Raw genomic sequence first — 21,266 nt, 5'->3', positions numbered from 1 at the left:
AAGATTTTTTCATCAAAGTTGCTTTCTCAAAAATGTCAGTATTATTAAGAAGTCCTTTTTTCAGAATCCTTCTTCTTCTTCATTTCTGACATAATTTCATTCCTTACAGACATTATCTCCAGCATCTCCAGTGCTTTGCTCTGTTGACGTTCAACTCTTTTCTCCCCTGGGCTTTGAATGCCTAAGACTTTTAATTTGCTTGAAGCTTTTTTTCTAGTGTTTTGGTTTAATTAAAAACTTATTTCAGAGTTTGCAAGCCACCTTCTGTGTATTTGTCTGAGGGTATACACTGTAGGTTTTCTCTAAAGCAGTAAATAAGACAGCTTGAACATTCAGAGTGGCTATAGCAGTCAGTTTATAGTTCTTGCTGGTTTTTTTTATTCTGTAATATTACAATTTTTATGTTGAAGAAATTTCAGACTTTCTAGCAAACGTTTTTTTAACAGCTTCTGAAAGAGTTCTCAATGCTTTTCTTTTTTTTTTTTTTTTTGTCAGGATGTGAAAGCAGTCTTGACACATTCTGTCCAAAGTGCCTTGCACTCCATTGGAGGAGTGCAGGTACTTTTCCCTCTCTTTGCACAGCTGGACTATAGGCAATATTCATCAGACCATGTTGACACAACTATTTGGTGAGTGCGTGTAGTTACTGTGTTCTTTGTTTCTTATTTGTGTGAAGGAAGTTAAATCTTACTTTATTAATTGGCACTGTATTGTAGTTTCACTTGTGGAACAACGAGTTATGGCTAACTACAAAGAAATAACATTGCTGCAGGCATGACTGTATTGTGAAGTATATTTCTTTTGTACCATACGTTCCATGAAAGTTCATACAGAGTTAGATGGGATGCTTATTGCTACATGACAGTTTTCTTTTCTTTTTTCTTTTTTTTTGTACCATAATTATGATCAATTATTCTTTAGTTTTTTCCTGTCGTAGAAAAAAATCCATTGGTTAAGATTTCTAAACAAAGTTCAGGAAAGATGCTCTTTTCAGTTTACATAAAAGCATTCCCTTTTTTTGTGTGTGCGTCTTCAGACATTTTGTGACATAGAGCTTGTAAATAGCACAGAAGAATGAAAATGCAGTCTTTTTTCAGCTCACCTGTTAGCATTTTTGAAGTAGATTAGTGTTTTTACATTGAAGGTAGTACTGAAAACAATCTAAAGCTATTTTATTTTTTGTTCTGCTACACACTGTTACTGTCGAGCCTTAAGAATGTATGAATATTTTGGCTTTTCCCCTGTTTTTAACTCTGTTTCCCCTCTGTCCAACTCCTGGACAGTGTTCAGGAGCTGCTGCAGCTCCTCACTTACAATACAAACAAATACAGTAACACCAAAGAATTGGTCTGTTTGCTCTGTTCCATTGCAATTGTGGTTTCATGACTGTTGAAAGACTATCTAAACCTGTACCATTGTGAAGGGGGGAGGGGTGCTTAACAAAACTCCTTCAGCCCATTTGTGCATTCCTGGACCTCACCTGAGATGACTTAGACCTATGTGTCTACGTGATTAATCACGGCTTTGATTTGACTGCAAAGTAACTCATCTACAGAGGGTTTTCAGCTGGCTAGTCTTGATTCATAGGTAGGTGCTAGTTCTGTGACATGAGGGCAAAGGCATGAATGTTCCTTCTAGCAGCAGCAAGGAGTTGAATTAAACCAGGAATAAACCTCTGTCTAGGAAAATATTTCTGTCTGCTTATCTGACAGTGAAGCAATGGTAAGTGGAATGACATTGGTCACTGATGTTGCAGAAGTTTGTAAAGTGAGTAAGTGAAACAAGAAGCAGAGAGAACCACAAACATAATTATTGCCTTTTTGCGAGAGTGTATTTTTACAATTCTGCTATTGCACGCTTAGCTTGGAGTACACAATTTTGAGTTAGGCTCAGATTAAAGAAAGAAATGAGAGCTTTTTAAGTTTAATCTTTTATTTTTGTCCTTAAAATTCTCATCTAAGCATTTATTTGATGCATTAATTGTATTAATGGGCTGTATGATAGAAGGGTTAATTTGAAAATACCTTTTATCTCACGGTGGTCACACTTTAAAATGCTTTCCCAAAATATTACATTTTTCAGTTCTACTTTGTTGGCTTTTATTATGGAGTTGTTGAAGAACTCAATTGCTATGCAAGAACAAATGCTGTCCTGTAAGGGCTTCCTTGTCATAGGATACAGCTTGGAAAAGGTAAGAAAAAACTTTTTGATCTCAAGTTTATGTTTAATATTTCTGGGGGGAGACAGGGAGGGGGGGAAGGAAACTCAGTGGGTATGACAATCTTCAGGGTTCCTGTTTAAGCAGATTTTCTTTTACAGTCTTCCAAAGCTCACGTTACCCGAGCTGTACTAGAGCTATGCCTTGCTTTTTCTAAGTACTTGAGCAACTTACACAATGGGGTGCCCTTGCTGAAGCAGCTGTGTGATCATGTTCTCCTTAATCCTGCAATATGGATTCATATCCCAGCACAGGTAAAACCGCTTATTCTTAAGAATACAGAGCCTTATGATGTATCTGTTTGGGGGTGTTGAGAAGAAGACTGGCTTGCCACAATTAAAGGTTCTGGCTTCCAGAAGAAATCGTATCGCAGCTGTTTCCAGACTTAGTTTTTCTGTGTATGGCAGTCAAGTGTTGCAGACTCGTGAAGTAATCAGAGAATTAGGAAGCTGCAGTGCTCAGCAGAATGAAGTAAGTTGGCTTATGGAGTCCCTGAGCTTGTCAGTGTTTGAAATTGACAGAGAAGTTTGAATGGATTAGTTGGCTAAAGAGGAAAAAAAAAAAAATTAATTTTTATGAGAAATCATCCTGGGTTGTCCAGTTTGATGTAGTTATTTAAGTTTATGTACTTCCTGCAGAGTACTTCTGCTTTTCTGAATCTGTTCTGAGTGTGATCCACTTGAACAGAAACTTTCCAGTTGGTTTTACTTAAAATCTTGTCAGATTTTTTATTGTCCCTTCTGTGAAGATTTGTTACTCTTTTAACAAAAAATGTCCAACACTTGTCATGTTACTGTAGAAGTCGTGGCAAAGCATCTGTTTGCTACAGCTAAATGAAATTGCTAGAAAATTATTTTTAAGTCATTCCTCAGCAGAGAAAGAGAAGTAAATAAAACCTCTTATATGCTTGAATTCTTATATACACACTTCCCATAATAAAAGAATAGTTCGTGTGAAGTTCTTCTGAGAAATGCAGGTTTCTTTCTAGTTTTAAGTAGCGTTCACTGAAGGAAATGAAAACCTAATGATGAAAAATCTTTGACTTGTTTTATTTAACTAGATTTGTTTGATTAGTGAGGTTTTGTTATTCTCAGTGTTTTTCTTGTCTAACAGGTTTTTTTTCCATGAGCATCAGGTAAGGAGAAAACCCTTTAGAGAATGGCAGTTTTGTTGGCTGTTAATGCTCATGTTGAACCTTCTGCTTTTTGGTTTCTGATTGTGTTTTAGAACGGTGTGGTTTTTTTCAGTGCATTCTGGATATAGTGGACATAGGCATAATTAACTGAAAAGCTTATGTAGGTTGTTGCCTCTCCGTGAAGAGATAGGAGGAGCGCTCATGCCTTGGAATTTAGTGCTGTATTTAGTGTTTTTCTCTCATTCTTAGACAAGGTCTTTAAAGAGCGTACATTGACGTAGAACAGCATTTACAGTTGTGAGTTTTAGGGAGGGCCTAAAAAGTGAAGTAGTACATTAACTTTGTCAGTCTTCAAAATACATTAAAAGTGTTTTTGCAAAACATTCTATTCTGAACAAATGTGAAGAGTCAACATTAGCGTAAATATTACAGATATTTTAACAAAAGAAATACTGTATTTCCATCCTCAGTATAATTTTACTGGCTACTTCTTTTGTCTTTTTCATTTTGCTCTACGAAATATAACAATTTGTTAGTATTGTTGAACTTTCAGCAAGTGAATGAAACCATTGCTGTTCTAATTTCAGATGTTTAAAATAATTTGCAAGTTTATCTGCCAGAGTTTTGTTAAGGTTGTTAGAAGTTTCTATATTTTTCTCTCAATATATGCGCTGGCAACGTGTCTTTGTGGCCAGCAGGATCCAGAGCTGCTTTAGGCATTGTAGGCAGTTAATTGAGGGAAGTGGTCTTGCCCCTTTACTGAGCACTGGTGAGGCATGTCTGGGCTAGTCCATCCCATCCTGAGCACACCCTCTCACCGTGCCCCGAAGCAGTGCCAGCCAACTTCAGCTATCTGTGATTGTGTGACTACCATCCCTTCATGCTCCTGCAAGTGTGGGCCACCTTGTGGGGAAAAAAGCAAACAAACAAAAACCAAACATCACTAACAAAAACCCACAACCATCTATTTTATTTTTATCATCATTTTTTTTTTTGTCATTTTGCAAGAACTCTAGGAGCTTTGTGACTACTTTATACTGTGGAAATCTATTCCTTTAAGAAATTTTAACAGATGAAATTTAAGAATGCATTTGTCTGATACGCTGTAATTTTGCTACTGTGATTTTTAATCTCCTGATCGGGTGTTGCAGGTTCAGCTGATCCTGTACACTTACTTATCTACTGAGTTCATTGGCACTGTTAATATATATGGTGCAATTCGACGGGTTGGGACAGTTCTTTTGGTCATGCATACCCTGAAGTATTATTACTGGGTAGTGAATCCTCAAGATCGCAGTGGTATAACTCCCAAAGGCATAGGTATGTATTCATTTCTACTTGTTTGTTTTAAGGATTGCTTTGTATGGAACATGACAGAGCTGTGTGTATTCCAGAAACTGTGCTTTAATGGAATTGGTTCACTGTAGTAGTCCCAGCAGCGTGCTTTTGTCCATAGGTTATTCTTGAAAATTCTTTTTAAGAGAGGTTTGAAAGCTTTTGAAGGAAACAGTATCCTCTGTGAGCAAAGACTGATACAGATTAATACTGAATAGAACTGACTAGCAAAATTGTAGGATTTTGGAATGGTAGGTGTTTGGTTGCAAAGATCCTTCTGTAGTATTGTAATAAATAAAGTGTTCTTTTTTTCTTTCTTCTCATTTTCCAAATGAAGACATGAATTTCTGAGCTCATCTATTGGGAAAAAAGTGTATGTTTTAGATAATATTATTTAAATTCATGACTGATTTTTCACTAGTTTGGTCTGTATTGAAAATAACTTGTTAAATGAATTATGCCTGTGGGCTCATCCTGTTTAGGATACGTAAGCTTGTAATAATCACTTGCATTTGCTGCTTGATTTGCTTTTCCCTAGAGAATAATGTTGTAAAAAAAACAAACAAACAACAAACCAACAGTGACAACAACAACAAAAAAAGGGAACCTAAGAGCAAGTTTAAGAAGCATTCCTGGAATTGTATTTGAAACTGTACACTTGCTTTCTGTATGAAAGCTTTTACTCGACTTTGTCATATGGTTGCAACCTCCTGTTTTAACCCTGTCTCTGCTCAGAGTGATTCCATGTTTGACTATTCAAAATGATTTAGTGGAAGTTGTCTTTATGTAGATATGTCAGAAACAAGTCTTTTTGACTTGGAGTTAACAAATTTGGTCTTTAACTGTCAAGGTAATCCTTATATGTAGTGCTCTAGGATGAGTTCTCATTGTAGTTGTAGCCAGTGTGTACTGTGGCTTCCTGTGATCCTCAGTAGAACAACTGTAAAAACTATTGTCAACTGCTAAAATCTGGGTACTAAGCATTGTGCTCTCTTTATGCAGTGAATGCCATCTGATTTTCTGTTTATGAAAACACATACTATGCAATCATTATTGTTTTCAATCACTGTTGTTTTCAATCACTATTGTTTTATTTATTTGCATTTCACATATGTACCTTTTTTCTTTTGTAGATGGGCCACGACCTACTCAAAAAGAGACTTTATCCCTGCGAGCATTTTTGTTGATGTTCATTAAACAACTAGTGATGAAGGTAGGCTATCTGAATTTCTTTTCATAAAGAAATCCACTTAAGCATTTTTCTTCTAATAAGGATGAATATTGTCAAGAAGTAAGTAAATGGAAATATATTTAAAGTACATCTTGCTGTGGCAGTCAGTAGTACTCAAGATGTGTTTTTCCGTTTGAGCTATTTTTCACCAGAAGCAGACTTATTAAATCATTACCTTGGAAATGTCTAGTACTTAGGAAATATGGACTGCTCTGCTTCATTTGATTCCTTTTTATTTTTTTAATTACTTTTTTTGAAAGAGCAGTGCCACCTGCATTACAAGTGCTCAAAGACTAAGGAGTGTTATTGGACATAATATGCTTTGGGACAGAAAGGGATAAGAAAGATGCTGCCAATAAGTTTTACAATAATTTTTTTTTTTTACATTAGAGGAATATTGTAATTTAGTAGTTCTGCTGCTTATATCCATTTCTTAACCCTTGGCTATCGTAAGCTTTGTTTTCTCTTCTTCCTTTCTTTTCTAGACTGCCTTTTCTGTGTTTGAGTCTCCCTTTTCCCCTCTTTATTATTAAGGCATCCTGTGCTGCTGCTCCCCAGAGCCCCAGCAGCTGAGAGGAGTAATTACCAGAAAAGTTCTCATCCTTTTTCATTAAATCAGTTGATCTACAATTGAAATATCAGAGAAAACTTAGCTGGAAATATAAGGCTTTCTTTAAAATTTAGACATAAATCTCTCACAGAAAAAGCTACAACTTGGACAGTTTTGGTTAGAGTTTCACAAGGAAAGTGAGAAGAGTGTCCATGATTAAAGGTTGATTTTTCTGCAGATCTTTTGTTTGCATGCAGTAGTGTAAGATCATTTTTGAAATCGAGTGACTTAATAATAAAATAAAATAATGGAAATCCTGGAAATGAGGGAACAGCTCTCCCCTTGCGTGATCCCATTCTTAGAAACGAATGTTTTTGCTTACAAGTTCACAAAGCAAAGATTAAGAAAAACAGCAGTGAAAAGAACCCTCTTCAAGGTATATTCCTAATGTGTTGTAGTAAGCGTGGCTGGGACATAGGGATGTTATGGGACAGGGCCTCCACTGCTCTGAGTTTGATTAATTATGCATGCTTAGGGGTGTAGACGATGATAGATGTATGTATATAAAAAGCTGCCATGCCTTATTAAAGGCCATTTTGCCATTTTCTACATAACCATATTGGTGTCTGTGATGGCAGTGGCCCTAGCGTGGGGAGATCGCTAGCCCTCAGAGGTCCAGTCTCCAAGAATGGAGTCATTACTAATGTAGAAGCCAGAAATGATTTCACTTTAAGAGAAACTGAAAGTAACTGTAAACAAAACTCTGTAGTAGTGTAAGAAGCAGAGTTGGCTATAGGCGTAGCTAGCAGGCCCAGGTCTACTTTGAATTCTCTTTGACATTGTATTTTAATTCTGATATTAATGAGATATTCATATTCTCTGTATCAATTAACATGCATCTGTTATGTGTTACGCTAACAATTTCATTGTACTTTTATTATCTTTCTTTTTATATGCTTGTATTGGGTTCTTGTACTTCATTAAGCTTCAGTGGGTCCTTCTAGAGCAGAGAAAAGAAAACATCTTCTATTTATGAAGCTATTATAGTATCAAATGAAAGAAAATTTGCCTTGTGAGACTCAAACTGCATATAATTATGGCTTCTAATGATGCTCTTTTGAGAATGGTTCTTTTGTCCTTGGAAGATAATAGTTAAAACTTGATTGTTTTTAAAGGACTATGGAATAAAAGAAGAAGAATTACAGGCAATCCTCAATTATCTACTCACTATTCATGAGGTAATTTTTAAATGTTTGCTTTTCTGGGCACTACTTATGATCTTGGAAACCATTGAAACATCTGTATTTTCCAGTATTACTGTCTTGATGTCTCAAGATAGCTCTGTAGAGTTAATAGCAAATATTGTTCGACTTCATTGTAGCATGCTGAACTACCAGTATTCTTGCAGTGATTTAAGCACCATGTTCAACGTTAGATTGAAGTTCATTAAGCTAGTAAGTCAAAATGGTTTCCTATGTTGTTCTGCAAACTGATTTACCAAGCAGAAAAACAGATGGTGAGACTGGCTTTAAGGAGGGGGAAAAAAAAAAAGACAAAAACTATTTTATGCTGCCTAAGTAATATTTTTTGTTTCTCACTCCTTTTTATTTTGCTTCTTAAATAATGCAATAAAATTGAAAACATGCATTAAAAAATAAAGATATATGTTAATGGGATCCAAGAGAAGCATATAAACTTAATTGGGAGAAAATGTTGGTTACCACTGATACATCTGCATCTTCATATTTTAGCACCAGGAAAAGGCACTTTATGCCAGATGCAACATCAAAGACAAGGGAAATGGGGACATAAATCTGACTGATCTCATCTCTGTAAGGGTGCTTGAAATGGGAAAAATAAGGAATTAATTGAACTTCAAGCAGTACAGATTTTTTTTTCTTTTACGTTTACACCTATATTTTCCTCTTATTCTTTGTGCTGATTACTGCTCTGTGTACTTGGCAGTATCACAGTCAAGTAACTTAATTCATTCAGTTTAACAATGATGATATTAAAAAAAAAAATTCTTGGTAACACACAGGAGTAAACCAAGAGAGCAGAAACTTTGTGCCCTTCAGATGAGGAAGTGATATTTTTAACTATTTAAGCAATTTATAGGGTCATATAATAAAAGCAAGATGTCACGGAATAAGGTATCTTGATGTATATTCAAAAAGCCTCAGAGCTTATGTCAGTGACAGTGTTTGTGTTATTAACTAGTAATATCTTCAGGTGAGTGCAGTTGTTCAGAGGGATGTAACATCAGTTTTCTAATAGGGAAGGAACCAGAATATTCCTTCAAAAGTGGAAAATGTGGGAAGTGCTTCTGAAAGAAATTCTTGTTTCATTACTGCGATGAATGATGAAAAGAAATTTCACTATTTCATAGATGATTTTTATTTTTAACATGGATCAAATTCTTAAGCTGTAGGTTAGGATGCTATTGGTGTGGAAAAAAACATCATTGAACAGCTTGATTTATTAATTTTAAATATTACCCGTGGCAAGCTGTGAGTTTCTTTTTTTTTTTTTTTTGGAGGGGTGGGTGGGATGGAGGCACGGGTTTGGACAGTTGTTAGTAGAGATTTTATATTGAACTATTACTCTGTTTCATAGAATATGTGCAGCAGTTAAGTTCTAGCTGCTGTGCAGTCAAAGAGAAGGAAGTTTGTATATGCACAGACAAGTATAGGCATGGAAGGAATAACATATTCTAATAGTCCATTCCTTGCCCAAGACTTACTTCTCTGTCATTGATGTCACTCTTTACAAAAGAAAGTTTTTTCTTCATAATGTTTTCTCCTGGTTGTGTGATCTTGCCTTCCAGGACTGTAGCTCTTTTGATCTTGTCGAAGTTGCTACTGTTACTCTCTTTTGTAGTATTTCAAGTGATTCTTTTAACCAAAATAATGCCCTAGCATTGACAGTTTTTAATTCAAATGTACAACCTTTATTCAACAGGATGACAATCTAATGGATGTCCTGCAGTTGCTCGTCGCTCTCATGTCAGAGCACCCAAGTTCTATGATCCCTGCTTTTGATCAGAGGAATGGATTACAGTAAGTTAAGTTTTGTAAGTGGGCAAAAGAAAATGATATTTTTGACCACGTTGTTACTTGCTAGAGTTACAATGAAATGTGAAAGATCCTCATTGGTATGTGTTGTGATCTTACGCTCTCTTGAGAGATTTTTGTGTCCAGATGTTCTTTTGACGAGGTGATGTTGGGTTTGTCGTCAATTAGATCTTTTTAAAAAATGCTTCCAAGGTTTTGCTTTTGCTTAAACAGGCAGCGATCCACTTAAGTTAGTCTGTACACTGAAGTTAAGTCTCAATCATCGAGCATTTAGTAGATGCTAAATGCCTCCCTTTGCATGTAACCTCCCTTTATTGTGTGTGTTTTGGAACTGAAGGGGCTGACAAAAGTCGTACAGGTTTCTTCTGATCTTGTTTTAGCTTTCATTCTTTTCTTGTGTGTGTGTAAAGCATTATCAGACTTCTACAGGAGAAGCCCTTTGATTACATTTGTCACTGCTATATTCACGATCTCTGTTTACCAACAAAATGTAAGATATTTTTTAACACTATTAGTGAGAGAAAAGTAGGGAAAGTAGCAAATTCTAACAGTAAAAACACAGGCGGAGATCTGCTAGAATAAGACTGTAACTCTGATTTTGTGCTGTAGTTCTTAGAAGGACATCAGTACTGAACTTTCCTGTTCTAATGGAAATCTGCCTGGAAGTGATGGGAGAAGAACTGGTACAGGCAAACAAATAAGAACTCCGTATGAGGAATATAATCTTACTATATAAAGGCAAAGTTTCATTTCGTACATCTTGTTGCACCTATTGGTTAACCCCCGTTTAAACATAATTTTTTTTCAGTTGGTCTTTCTCAAGAGACAGCATTGAGGCACGTTCATACTGTTTCCTCCATGCTTAATGCTAGGCTGTGTCTTTTAACCTATTTTCCTCACCTTAGACTTCATTTGTATGGTAATGTATTTTTGCTATAGGAAACTAATAAAAACTCCAAATAATAAAACATTTGAATGTCATGTTGAGTCTCCCAATGTAATATATTTGTTTTTACTTAATAGCTGGCACTAGACATTTTCTTTTTTTATTAACTAGTGTACTGGCAAGTCAGTATGAATAGTGAGTCTACTGTGAAAAATCATTTTGCTCTCCTGTCTCGTTTGTTACATTCCTCTCTCCAGTATCATCACTGGTCATTTCTTGGCTTGCTCAGTGATATATCTGCTATTTGCAATTACAAACACTATGTTCTGGAAGTTAATAAAGCACATATTCTTCTGTCAAATGTTCCTGGTCAGGTAGTGTTCTGTTGTCAGTATATACCTCTGAAGGTGCTGGTGAAGTCTCTTACAGTCACTTGTAGCAGCTAGTCTAGAGGGGGGAGGGAAGCTCCTACTAGCTAGCTTAAGGGATGGATACCTGCAGAATTCTGCTGGTGAGTGTGATTAGTTTTTTGAAAATACAGGTAAACTACATTTTGATGTTACTTGTGAGAACTCTTCATGATTGCTAAGTCAAGAGCTTCAAAGACAGGATTTCTGAAGCGGATTTTCCAGGAATTTTAATTTGCTTCCTCTCCTGTTGTCCTGTACTAAGACAGCTGTGATATAATCTTACCCAGTTCGACTTGGGGAACAAGGCCAACTTCTCGAGAAGGACTTTTGCTTTAAATATATAGAGATGAGGAGTAGTAATCTATCTAGTAATCAGCGATAGTTGATGGAAATATGATTGTCTATTCTATGCTTACAGAACCTGAGTGCTGCTTGAGGGAATGGGCTTTTCACACTGGCTGCCAGGCAGACTGCATACATCACATGTCCTTAAATGTCACTGTTTCTTAACTTTCTGTGGTCCCAAGAAACAATTTCTAGAATCACTGAGCATTGGCTAGTATAGATCCTACATTGAGGAAGAATGTGTTTATCTGAAGAGGATTGTATAAATGAATTCATTTTCAAGGCTCTTATGTATGTTGACTTTTGCATCTCTAGCAAAGAATGATAACATTTTTGATTCCAAAAAGCAGAAACCAGAATGAGTGAAATGAGAAAAATGCTGACTGGCTGTTTTCTCACTTTTATGTGTACTTTGTTGAAGCATATAAGTGTCAAATATTGTGGTAGTAAAAAAATAATCCCCATCGGTATGTAACCATGTCTGTACAGATGTGTATATAGTAAAAAAAATTGCTTGCTTATTGTTCTGGGTAAAATATCAGTTTAAGATACCTTTGCATGTGGGATTTACAGTAGACTTTCCACAGCTTCATATGTAGATATTGGTCTTTGGAAGGTGCTTTAACTTGATTTTAAAGTCTCAAAATATAATTGTAAAATCACAAATTGTTGGGAGTTAAAAAAAAAAATGTTTTTCTGTTCTTTCTATTCATCTAATAGTCATCCTTTTAAAATGGATTTGGGCATAAATTTATTTCCAGTCTGTTGCAATTAATTTGTGATGCCATAAAGTGTTGGTATTTCAACCATTTCCATAAGCTTTGTGTTTTTTCCTAGGGTTGTCTACAAGCTTTTAGCATCAAAAAGTGAAGGCATCAGGGTACAAGCTCTGAAAGTGATGGGATATTTCTTAAAGCATCTTGCTCCAAAGTAAGTAATAGTTTAAGTCTTAAAAAAAAAAAAAAAGGTATCTTGTGACTCGTCTGTGTGTGTATGTATAATTTTTATTTATGTCTGAGTTGGTATGTGTATGCGTATTGTTTTGTATATAAAAAAGCTATATTGTAGGTTAATCATTAAATATACTGTGCTAAATAGCAGCTACTGTTCTTTTAGTCCTTGCAGTTTGTCACTAATCAATTTCTGACATGGTAAAAGTACCAGTGTCAAGGTTTTCTCACTGTTTTCTCAGATTGTATGTAGTTTGAGTTGTCATGACAGTGTCAAAGCAGACAGATACTTGTTTCATCTGTAGGAAAATGGTGTTTTGTCAATATGTATGTTTACTTTTTCACTAGGTGAGTGATGTAGCATTCTCAGCTGAGACTGCATCATCATAATTTATTTGTAATGGTAATCTTAATTCACTCATGGCCTGTGCATCTGACAGCGGGGCCATTATGGGCAAATGTCTTGACTTTGAATAGTAGGAGTGTCGTGTGGACTTGTCCTCTATTTTTGCTTTAAATTCCTTTGTTCACCACTTTTTTTTCTTGTTTTTGACCTTTAAAGTCATGAAGTTGTGCAACTATGTCAGGATGTGTGATACTGATATCAGTTAGCTCAGTTACCTGGGAAGTTGGTTACAGTACTAGATAACTATTGAGATCACTGTCCACGGTTAAAAGACGTTTTGGAGTTAAATCAGGAGAAAGATGTCCTTTTCTAGATGCTTATCAAGAAGTCTCTAGGAATGTGCTACAGGATTTTAGGCCTGTGAGTGACTGGACAACATTTATGGAAGAAAGACAGTTGTCTTCTGTGTTCACTGAGTGACTCGTTCCTTCAGAATTTGAATTGTTACCCTTTTCTTTTGCCAAAAGTAAAACTCTTCAAAATGACTGAATTATATTATTATTTTTTATTTCTCTAGCTAGTTGAATACTTTAAGCTTATTTTATCTTTCTGTACTATTTTAGGAGAAAAGCTGAAATCATGCTTGGACATGGATTGTTTTCTTTGCTAGCTGAAAGGCTGATGCTTCATACAAACTTGATCACCATGACCACGTACAATGTCTTATTTGAGGTAGTAACATATTGGAGTTAGGATTCCATCTTTCTAATTGTTTGTAAGACGTTGTTAGAAAATTGCTTGCATGTTTCTAGTGATGTTTTCCAGATGACACCAAAACCTCAGTGCTGCTTTTTTTTTTTCCCTTGAAGTTCGCTGCTTGATTTTATTTTTGCCTAACTTGGTTATGCTCATTATGAACAATTCCAGAAAAGTAAGGTGAAAACAAACTTGCTATTTTTTTATAACTGTAGAAAAACAAAATAATAATGACGTATGGAAGTTGTGTGCAACTGTTTTTCAATAAGCTCTTTTAATTAGTGTTGATATGACGTTTGTTCTTCTCTCTAGATTTTGACTGAACAGATTTGTACTCAAGTGATACATAAACAGCATCCTGACCCAGATTCAACAGTGAAGATACAAAATCCACGTAAGATTGACAAATATTTTTTCAGTGATACCATAATAAAAGTCTGCTGCGAGAGGGAAGGAGGGAATGCTTATTCATTACTTTAGCCAATCTTAATTCTCATCTCAGTTCTAAGTAGTTTTTCATACGAGAAACCTCTACTTAGTTGGAGTTATTTATAAAGCAAATCTCTTCAGCTTTTCAAAGGACGTTTGAGTATAAATATGTATGTAGTTCATAACTCACTGTTCTTGACTGTGCAGTCATGTTATGAAGTGGATTTTCAATACTTGTATGCACGGAATACTTTGATTTAATACATGTTAAGGCTCCAGCACAATTCTGATTGCATTATTTAGCGATGCCAGACTAAATTACCTGAAATATGGAAGCAGCCTTCGTCTTAAATTACCTTCAGTCCATCAGTGCTGGATGGAAGGTAGGAGAAGTGTATCTGCTCACTGTTTTGGTTAGCTTGCTTTATGGAAAGTATCGTGATGTGAAACGTTAGACGTCTTTTGAACTAAGAGGAAATACTGATCTCCTTTCCTGAATTATATGCAGTATTAATATACACTTGGTATAATACGACGGCATTATGTTAGCTTTGGGAATTCATTTTTTTTTCTGGAGAAATATATATTTCTCACTTTCATAGCTGCTTTGTTATTAGAAGTAGGTAGTAGTTCTGGGTTTGCTTCGGGTGGAAAGTTAGGAAAAGAAATGGAAGCAAATCAGATAAGAAAGAAATGTGGTTGCAGTACACCGTGGTAAACTGTAGCCTCATTGTAAATATGTATGAAGCAGGAAACTTGAGATTTCTGTTTCTTAAAATTTTTGAAGCTGGTACTTAACTGTTGTAATTAATACAGATTGTTTGTAGTGTGAGATATGAATTGGAATTACTCAGGTTTAGCGAGACAAGTGATTTCTAGATTATCTGTTAAGGTCACTACTAATTTCATCCAAGAAATTTCAGTTCTTAAAGAAATTGTGCAAGATGAATTGAAGCTATCACAGTGACTGTGTACAAATTGCAACTTTTTTTTCAAAAAAAGTTAACTTTTTTTGAAGGAACAAGAATGCTGACTGCCCCACTGCTTCACAGGTGGAAGATGCATATTATTTTGACCATCTCCAAAAGCACAGAAAACATTATGTTCCTAGAATAAGCAGTGGAACTTAGGATCAAGAAGGTTTAATCTCCTTCCTCAAACATTTATTTTAAGGCTTGAAATTATTAAGAATAAGTTATTCACAGTTTTAAAAAAACTGGTAGTTATTAATGGAGGACAAAATTTATGCGTTTTTCTCTAGTTGATTTTATACCTGATGTTTTACCTCTTTCTTAGAATAAGGTTCGGACACATTCTGATAGTAGTGTCTTTTAAATTGTTTTATCATGCAGTAATGCGTGTGATGCTGAAAATTGATAATTAAAAAAAAAAATCCCAAGTAGTCTACTTCGGTTTTCTTCAACTGCATTAGACCTGCAGTTCCCATGAAGGATGAGCAGGTTTCAGAGCTCACGTAAGAAGGGATTTGTGATAGAAGCAACTATCTGAGCAGAACGTTTAACTAAGTATGTATGTATTTATGTATTGAAATTCACTTTGCTTGAAGTAGTTGGCATACAGACGCTATGGGAAGGTGTCTTAACCTTTACTTGATACTAATGTTTTCTTGCTTGTTGACTGTTTTACAGAGATCTTGAAGGTTATTGCAATCCTGCTACGTAATTCTCCACAGAGTCCAGAAACTTTGGAGATTCGGCGAGCCTTTCTCTCAGATATGATTAAACTTTTTAATAACAGCAGAGAAAATAGGAGGTAAGATGGCTTACCTTATGCATATATGTATGCAAATAAGCAGCGTAAAGAACATAACAAGGTGTTCTTGTTAGCCTCATTAAGAACATGCAGTTCATTGCTGTTCAGCAAAATCTGTGATATAGTCTTGGAGATGTAGAATTAGAGCATCTTGCACACTGCTGCAGTTTGAGAGATATTCTTCTCACTGGATGTATCTATATTTCTAAGACATTTTGAAATTTTATTAAATCATGTGTATTTTGCAGGAGCTTGTTGCAGTGCTCCGTTTGGCAGGAGTGGATGCTTTCTCTTTGCTGTTTTAATCCCAAGACTTCTGAGGAGCAGAAGATAACTGAGATGGTGTACACAATTTTTCGAATTTTGCTTTACCATGCAATCAAATATGAGTGGGGTGGCTGGCGTGTTTGGGTGGATACTCTGTCTATCACACATTCAAAGGTGAGTGTTCAAATTGGGAGTTTTTTATGCCATGTAATGAATTTTGGAGCCTTTAAGGATCATACAGTGTGATAGTCTTATTATGAAGATGAGTATTTAAAGTAGTTAAAATACCACTGTTTGTATCTGTTACCAGATACAATTCTTTCAAAAACTTTACAGTTAAATGTTATTTTTTTTAGATTAATGCTTCAAAGAAATATGTGGGTGGATTTTTGTTTTGTCTTTTTTTGTTGTTGCTGAAATAGTAACAGTATTGAGTTTTACTGAAAATCAGTGACAGTTGAGAATCATTTTAGAAGCATTTCCTGAAAAATTTTACTATTTGTTTGGGTTTTAGTGACGGTGTGAGCACAAGGGGGCGCACCATATCTATCCATAAACAGAAGTACCTTGTGATATGAACAGGCTGTAAAAACAGTGAAAAGCAAGAGGTATCAGAGTTAAGACAGATGCTTCAGCTGTTAAGCTGTCACGGGATACAGAGTGACAAAGCAAATCCTTGTAGTATGAAAAAGACTATTTGCCTTTTTTATTTTTTTTTGCCGTGCAAGTAGAATTATACTGTAAGAATTGTTAGTGGATCTCTAAGCAAGTAACTCTTCTCTCTTTTTCTGAACAAAGAAATGAAGCCAGTGTGTCTTTATAGTTATCAGAAATAATCAGTTTAAATGGCTTTAATTGTGAATTCAGTATTTCCGCACATGTGCAATTGTGCAGTTTAAGTATGTAAGAAAGGACATTTACAACTCTTCAAATCCTAATGTTTGTTTTAGGATTCTAAGGAATTGTTCAAGTTTCTGAAAGTCTTTGGTTTTTGTATGAGTTCCCCTTTCACCCTTCTCTTGAAGTAGCAAGAACATTGTTATTTTGCAGCTCTATTTCTTCTCCATATATATGGCTTGATAGTTGATTATTTGGCTATGGGGAAATGAATATAGAAATCTGTACTAAAAAAAAAAGTGTATGGAATGGTATCATTAAACAGTCACTTGGCTAAATGCATTCCAGGTGCAAAGAATACAGTGCCAAATTTTAACTCTTTATAGACGTCAGTTTTTTAATTGTTGAAATATGCTTTATTATCTAGCTTCTTGGCTTTATTGTCCTCAGAAATTGGTTTCTTGTATTTCCTTCAGGATGCAGGAGTGTGTAGAATAGATTGTACAGTGGCAAGGTATAGCTGGATTAAGATTCCTAACATGAGTTTATAAAAACTGGCAAAATTGAGAGCATTTCTGTGTTTGGTTAGAATTTCTGGGGAACTGGCCCTGCAGAGGAAGAACACCTTCCTACCTTTGATGTAGAGAGCTTTCCTGTATTTAATATAAAAAATATTTTCCATGTTGTAAAATATTTTCCGTGCTGTATGTCTCTTTCTTTTTTCCTTTGGATGCAAGATAATGTAATTTATGAAATCCAACTTCGACAGCTTGATATGAAAATAATTATATGGATTTGGGGTCATTGTCTTAATTTATTGTCAAGAGATGAATCAACCGTCTAGAATTTATAGATAAATAATAGAAAAAAAACCAGCACAAAAAAAGTCAAGATTTCTCAGTTATCCTTTCACAGACAAATATTAAGGAAAGAAGCCTGGTTTTAGGGAATAACAGAATACTAAGAAATAGGAGGTACAGTTAATTATACTTGACTTTTTTATTTTTTGGTATAGTCTTGCGTGTTTTTTCTGCAGAACCATAATGTGTGAGAATATGGTGTTCTTCCCCCTTCGTGTTTCTCATAGGCAATTCCTGTCATGTTTGCACAGCAAGGTATCCTTGGTAGTCTAAGTAACATCCTATTACCAGTTTGCCTACGTCTAACGTGTTGGCTTTCTAGTTAATATGTAAGGACGTTTCTTCTTCCTGTGTACTTCAGAGGAAGTAGAACTACAATAGAGGTGGAAGTATCTGATTACAGGCAGCACTAGCAATGGAGCAGTCTTGATATTTTGAAGGAATTTGGAGGAATTTGAGTTCCTGTTGTTTGGACGTTGATGCTAATAATATTTAGCTCAAGAAACACAAAGGAAAATTTAAAAAATCAACCACAAACTGACATAATGACAGCAGTGTGAATGATAATACAATAATCAAAGGTTTTAAAATTGGACTTTAACATACATTTGCCTTGATTTTTTTTTTAATTTATATATATGTTTGCATTTTTATGCTGGTAAGCTGTATAAAGCTATGGAATGCATTTCATAGCCATCTTGCAACTATATTAACATAAATTATGGTAAGTTGCTACAGTTCTCTGTGGTGAAATGTTAGTAATCACTTCAAATGTGCTCAGATATCTATATCTAATATTAATTTTTAGTCCCCCTATTTTTATTTTTATTGAATATGCTTCTATTCTGCTGTACAAATATTGAGATTCATACAGGTTCATATGTAACATAGGGTAGGCATCATTCAGATGGCAAATTGTTAGATGTTAAGTGCATCTCAGGTGTGTTTGATTTCTAATATGCTCTCAAAGTATTGTAGGAATTATGGGAACAAAAATATTTCCTTAACACTGCTAAGAGAATAACCAATTTGTGTTTTTATTATTTCATCTCTAATTGTATCAGGTTACTGCTTATTTTTTCTTTTTACAACCCTTTGCTCCTTTCTTACTACTAATTTATAACACCATTCTATGATAAAGAACTAGTGTATAAAGGAATAGTATTACAGAATTGGATAGGTTTTGCAGAGCTACACATCAAGATACATGCAGCTGCTATAAAAAGCCAAAGAAACTCAATTGCAATTTTATTGTCCAGTTTGATAGATTTCCTGCCACCTTTGTAGCAGGGAAGCTGTTTGTCACTGTAACCCTCTCCTCCAACAGCTGCACAACGCTTTATAAGCAGCAACGGCTTTTCTAGCATAATTGCACTACATTGGTTTCCTTGCACTCAGAATTTAAAAGGTGTGTGTGACCTTTTTAAAGCCGAATTTCTTAACTTTGGTCATGTATTTTACTGATTTCCCTATTATATCTAATGCTGTTTTTTCAAGTATTAGCATGCTGCAAACAATGTGTTCCATTTCTGGCTTCTAGTTTAATAAAAATGCTAATGAAAAAAATTAAACTGAGGTTTGTTCTGATCAGCTGGAACTGAATTTATGAGAGACTTGAAGAACTTCAGGTTCTCATACATTTTAATCATAGTAGCAAGGCCTTAGTCCTTATTGCTCTAGTAGTGTTACGTAGTAAAAAGAACAAGTAGTTTTTTTTAATATTTAATAGTTGTCTCTTCAAGTGGAAAATGTTCTGAAATTCTGCTCACTGATCTGAATTAGAAGGAAGTATAATTTTAAAATGTTCATACTTTAAAACACAACTTACTTCAATGTAGTTGTTAATTTTCTTACCAAAATATAATTATAGTAAGCATTGGTAGATGTTAAATTTGTACACAGGCAAATTAGCAGAACCAGTGAAGATTAGGTGGTGGAGAAAAACTTTGCAAATCCAACCAGCAACAAAACCTAAAATATCACGCAAAACAACAAAAAAAAACACTTTAATTTGTAGAGATGAGAACTCGGAGCTGTAGTTTTAGAAAGTAACAAGCAGTAGCAGTAGTCACTCAAGTCCAAATCTGGTTAACATTCCTGAGCTGTTGAGAAAGACTGTCTCTCCATTTTTCTTCCGTTTTTTGGGGAGGGTTACGTCTCCTGCATTGGTGTGTCCAGGTGGTTTCAGCTATAAGGTGTTTTGGAAGTTTCAGATGTTCTTCAGTCTTCTGAAAAGTGTCTGCATTGCCCCGAATAGATGTGCAGGTAGCTAGCCAAATGAGTTGTATAACTGGCAGGGTTTTGGAAGCAAAGCTGGGGGAGATGCAATTACTAAATAGCTTGCTTGAAATACTGAAATAGTGGGTTAATTCTTACGGTGTGAATAGCTTAGCTATTTGTTAAAGAATATTGCCTTTTCTAGATATAAATGGTTCTCAGAGAGGAGCACCTTATTTGTGGAGAGCAGAAGAAACTTGTAAAGTAGAATGTGCAGCCCCCTTTCAGATTGTGCACACTTCAAGGTTGTGGGCCTGATGCAGTCTTCCTTTCATAGAATCAGAACGGCTTGGATTGTAAGGGAGCTGAAGGATTGTGAAGTTCCAGCCCTCCTCCACCCCCTCCACAGGCAGGGCCACCAACCTTCAGATCTGGTACTAGATAAGGTTGCCCAGGACCCTGTCCAACCTGGTCTTCAACACCTCCGGGGCGGAGCATCCACACTGCTCTCTTAGTGTGAAGAACTTCCCCCTGACATCCAGTCTAAACCTTTTGTAGGAGTTAAGTAAGAAGACTTTTCCAAATCAGGACTTCTGAAAATAAAGTAATTACGTTATTTGTCAGGCGGATAGTTGGAAGGCGAGGTCTTGAACAACTGATGGGCTCTTACATGTGCAGCATGCATGCTTGCTGGGGAGCTCTTCCATCGTATTCACTTGGTTTGTGTGTTATGTCACAGCTAAAGGCAGGTTGTTAAAATCTAATTAAACTGAACTGAAAGAAGAGATTGAAATGGGATGAAAATGTGTAGTAGACTGTGAATTTAAGAAGCAGGGAAGACTAGGATCAGCTGAATAGTTGAAGCTGCACATGAGCCCTTGAAGAGAGATAATAATAGACCTCTGCTACTGATTGAGAAATGCCAAAGATATCTCTTGAAAAGAAGAAATGGGGGAACAAATGCAATAGAACTGATGTGAAGAAGTGGCAGGTTTGAAGTTCCTAAGCAGAAAGGACTTAGAGAGAAAATGGCTTCTCATCTTAATCACTTGGTAGAGCACTGGAAAATGGGACCTTCCTCTGCAGGTCTGCTAACTGTGAGTGGCCTGCTTGGCAGTTGCTGTAAAATTTGAGATAAATCTCCTCCACACTTGTTGCTATCTGCATTCACTGTGGCTGTGGGGACTAAGGGAGGAAGTCTCTCTGGTCTGAGTTGTATTTTCTGCTATGGGGCTTCCTACAATGTATGGACAAACAGAAGAGCTATGGCCGGGAAGAGAGAAGTGTGCAAGATGTATAGATGAGTGTTAGGACATTCACAATGGTAAACACTGAACTTAGCTATGATATTTTTTTGTTAATAATGAGGTATCAAATGTGTTCAAGGCACAGTGGTATTCTGTGGAGAGTTTGACTGTATATCGAACTTAGAAACAGTGGCAAGGAGTGGAAAAGAGAGGAAGTAAATATAATGGGAGGTTAACCTGCTAATATTTTGCAATTTAAACAAGGTAAAAAAATTCAGAAGTGAAAATGAGCAAATGTGTTTGGTATGCTACTTCAGTTCATTATTGTATAGTGATGTACCAATAGTGATATAGTCTGTGGCTGATTTACAACTTTCTCTCTCAAAGAAGTGGTCTTCAA

At 35.7% G+C, this 21,266-nt stretch overlaps 1 protein-coding gene across 4 annotated transcripts in view; it reads left to right on the top strand.

Moving 5' to 3' along the window:
- Window positions 1-21,266, top strand: part of LRBA (LPS responsive beige-like anchor protein) — a 363,630-nt gene that overhangs the window by 42,381 nt on the left and 299,983 nt on the right. For all 4 annotated transcript variants that reach the window (XM_065736365.1, XM_065736363.1, XM_065736364.1 and 1 more), the window contains exons 11-22: window positions 496-629; window positions 2,083-2,191; window positions 2,320-2,472; window positions 4,505-4,673; window positions 5,822-5,901; window positions 7,645-7,707; window positions 9,431-9,528; window positions 12,022-12,114; window positions 13,104-13,212; window positions 13,549-13,630; window positions 15,315-15,438; window positions 15,687-15,879. In XM_065736365.1, coding sequence (XP_065592437.1) covers window positions 496-629; window positions 2,083-2,191; window positions 2,320-2,472; window positions 4,505-4,673; window positions 5,822-5,901; window positions 7,645-7,707; window positions 9,431-9,528; window positions 12,022-12,114; window positions 13,104-13,212; window positions 13,549-13,630; window positions 15,315-15,438; window positions 15,687-15,879 — 1,407 coding nt within the window. The remainder of the gene's footprint in view (window positions 1-495; window positions 630-2,082; window positions 2,192-2,319; window positions 2,473-4,504; window positions 4,674-5,821; window positions 5,902-7,644; window positions 7,708-9,430; window positions 9,529-12,021; window positions 12,115-13,103; window positions 13,213-13,548; window positions 13,631-15,314; window positions 15,439-15,686; window positions 15,880-21,266) is intronic.

The sequence above is a fragment of the Cyrtonyx montezumae genome, unplaced genomic scaffold (genome assembly GCF_038088225.1).
Source record: "Cyrtonyx montezumae isolate F1298 unplaced genomic scaffold, pur_monq_1.0 scaffold_2, whole genome shotgun sequence".
In the NCBI taxonomy this organism is placed as follows: Eukaryota; Metazoa; Chordata; class Aves; order Galliformes; family Odontophoridae; genus Cyrtonyx; species Cyrtonyx montezumae.
This window is presented reverse-complemented; position numbering and strand designations above follow the sequence as displayed.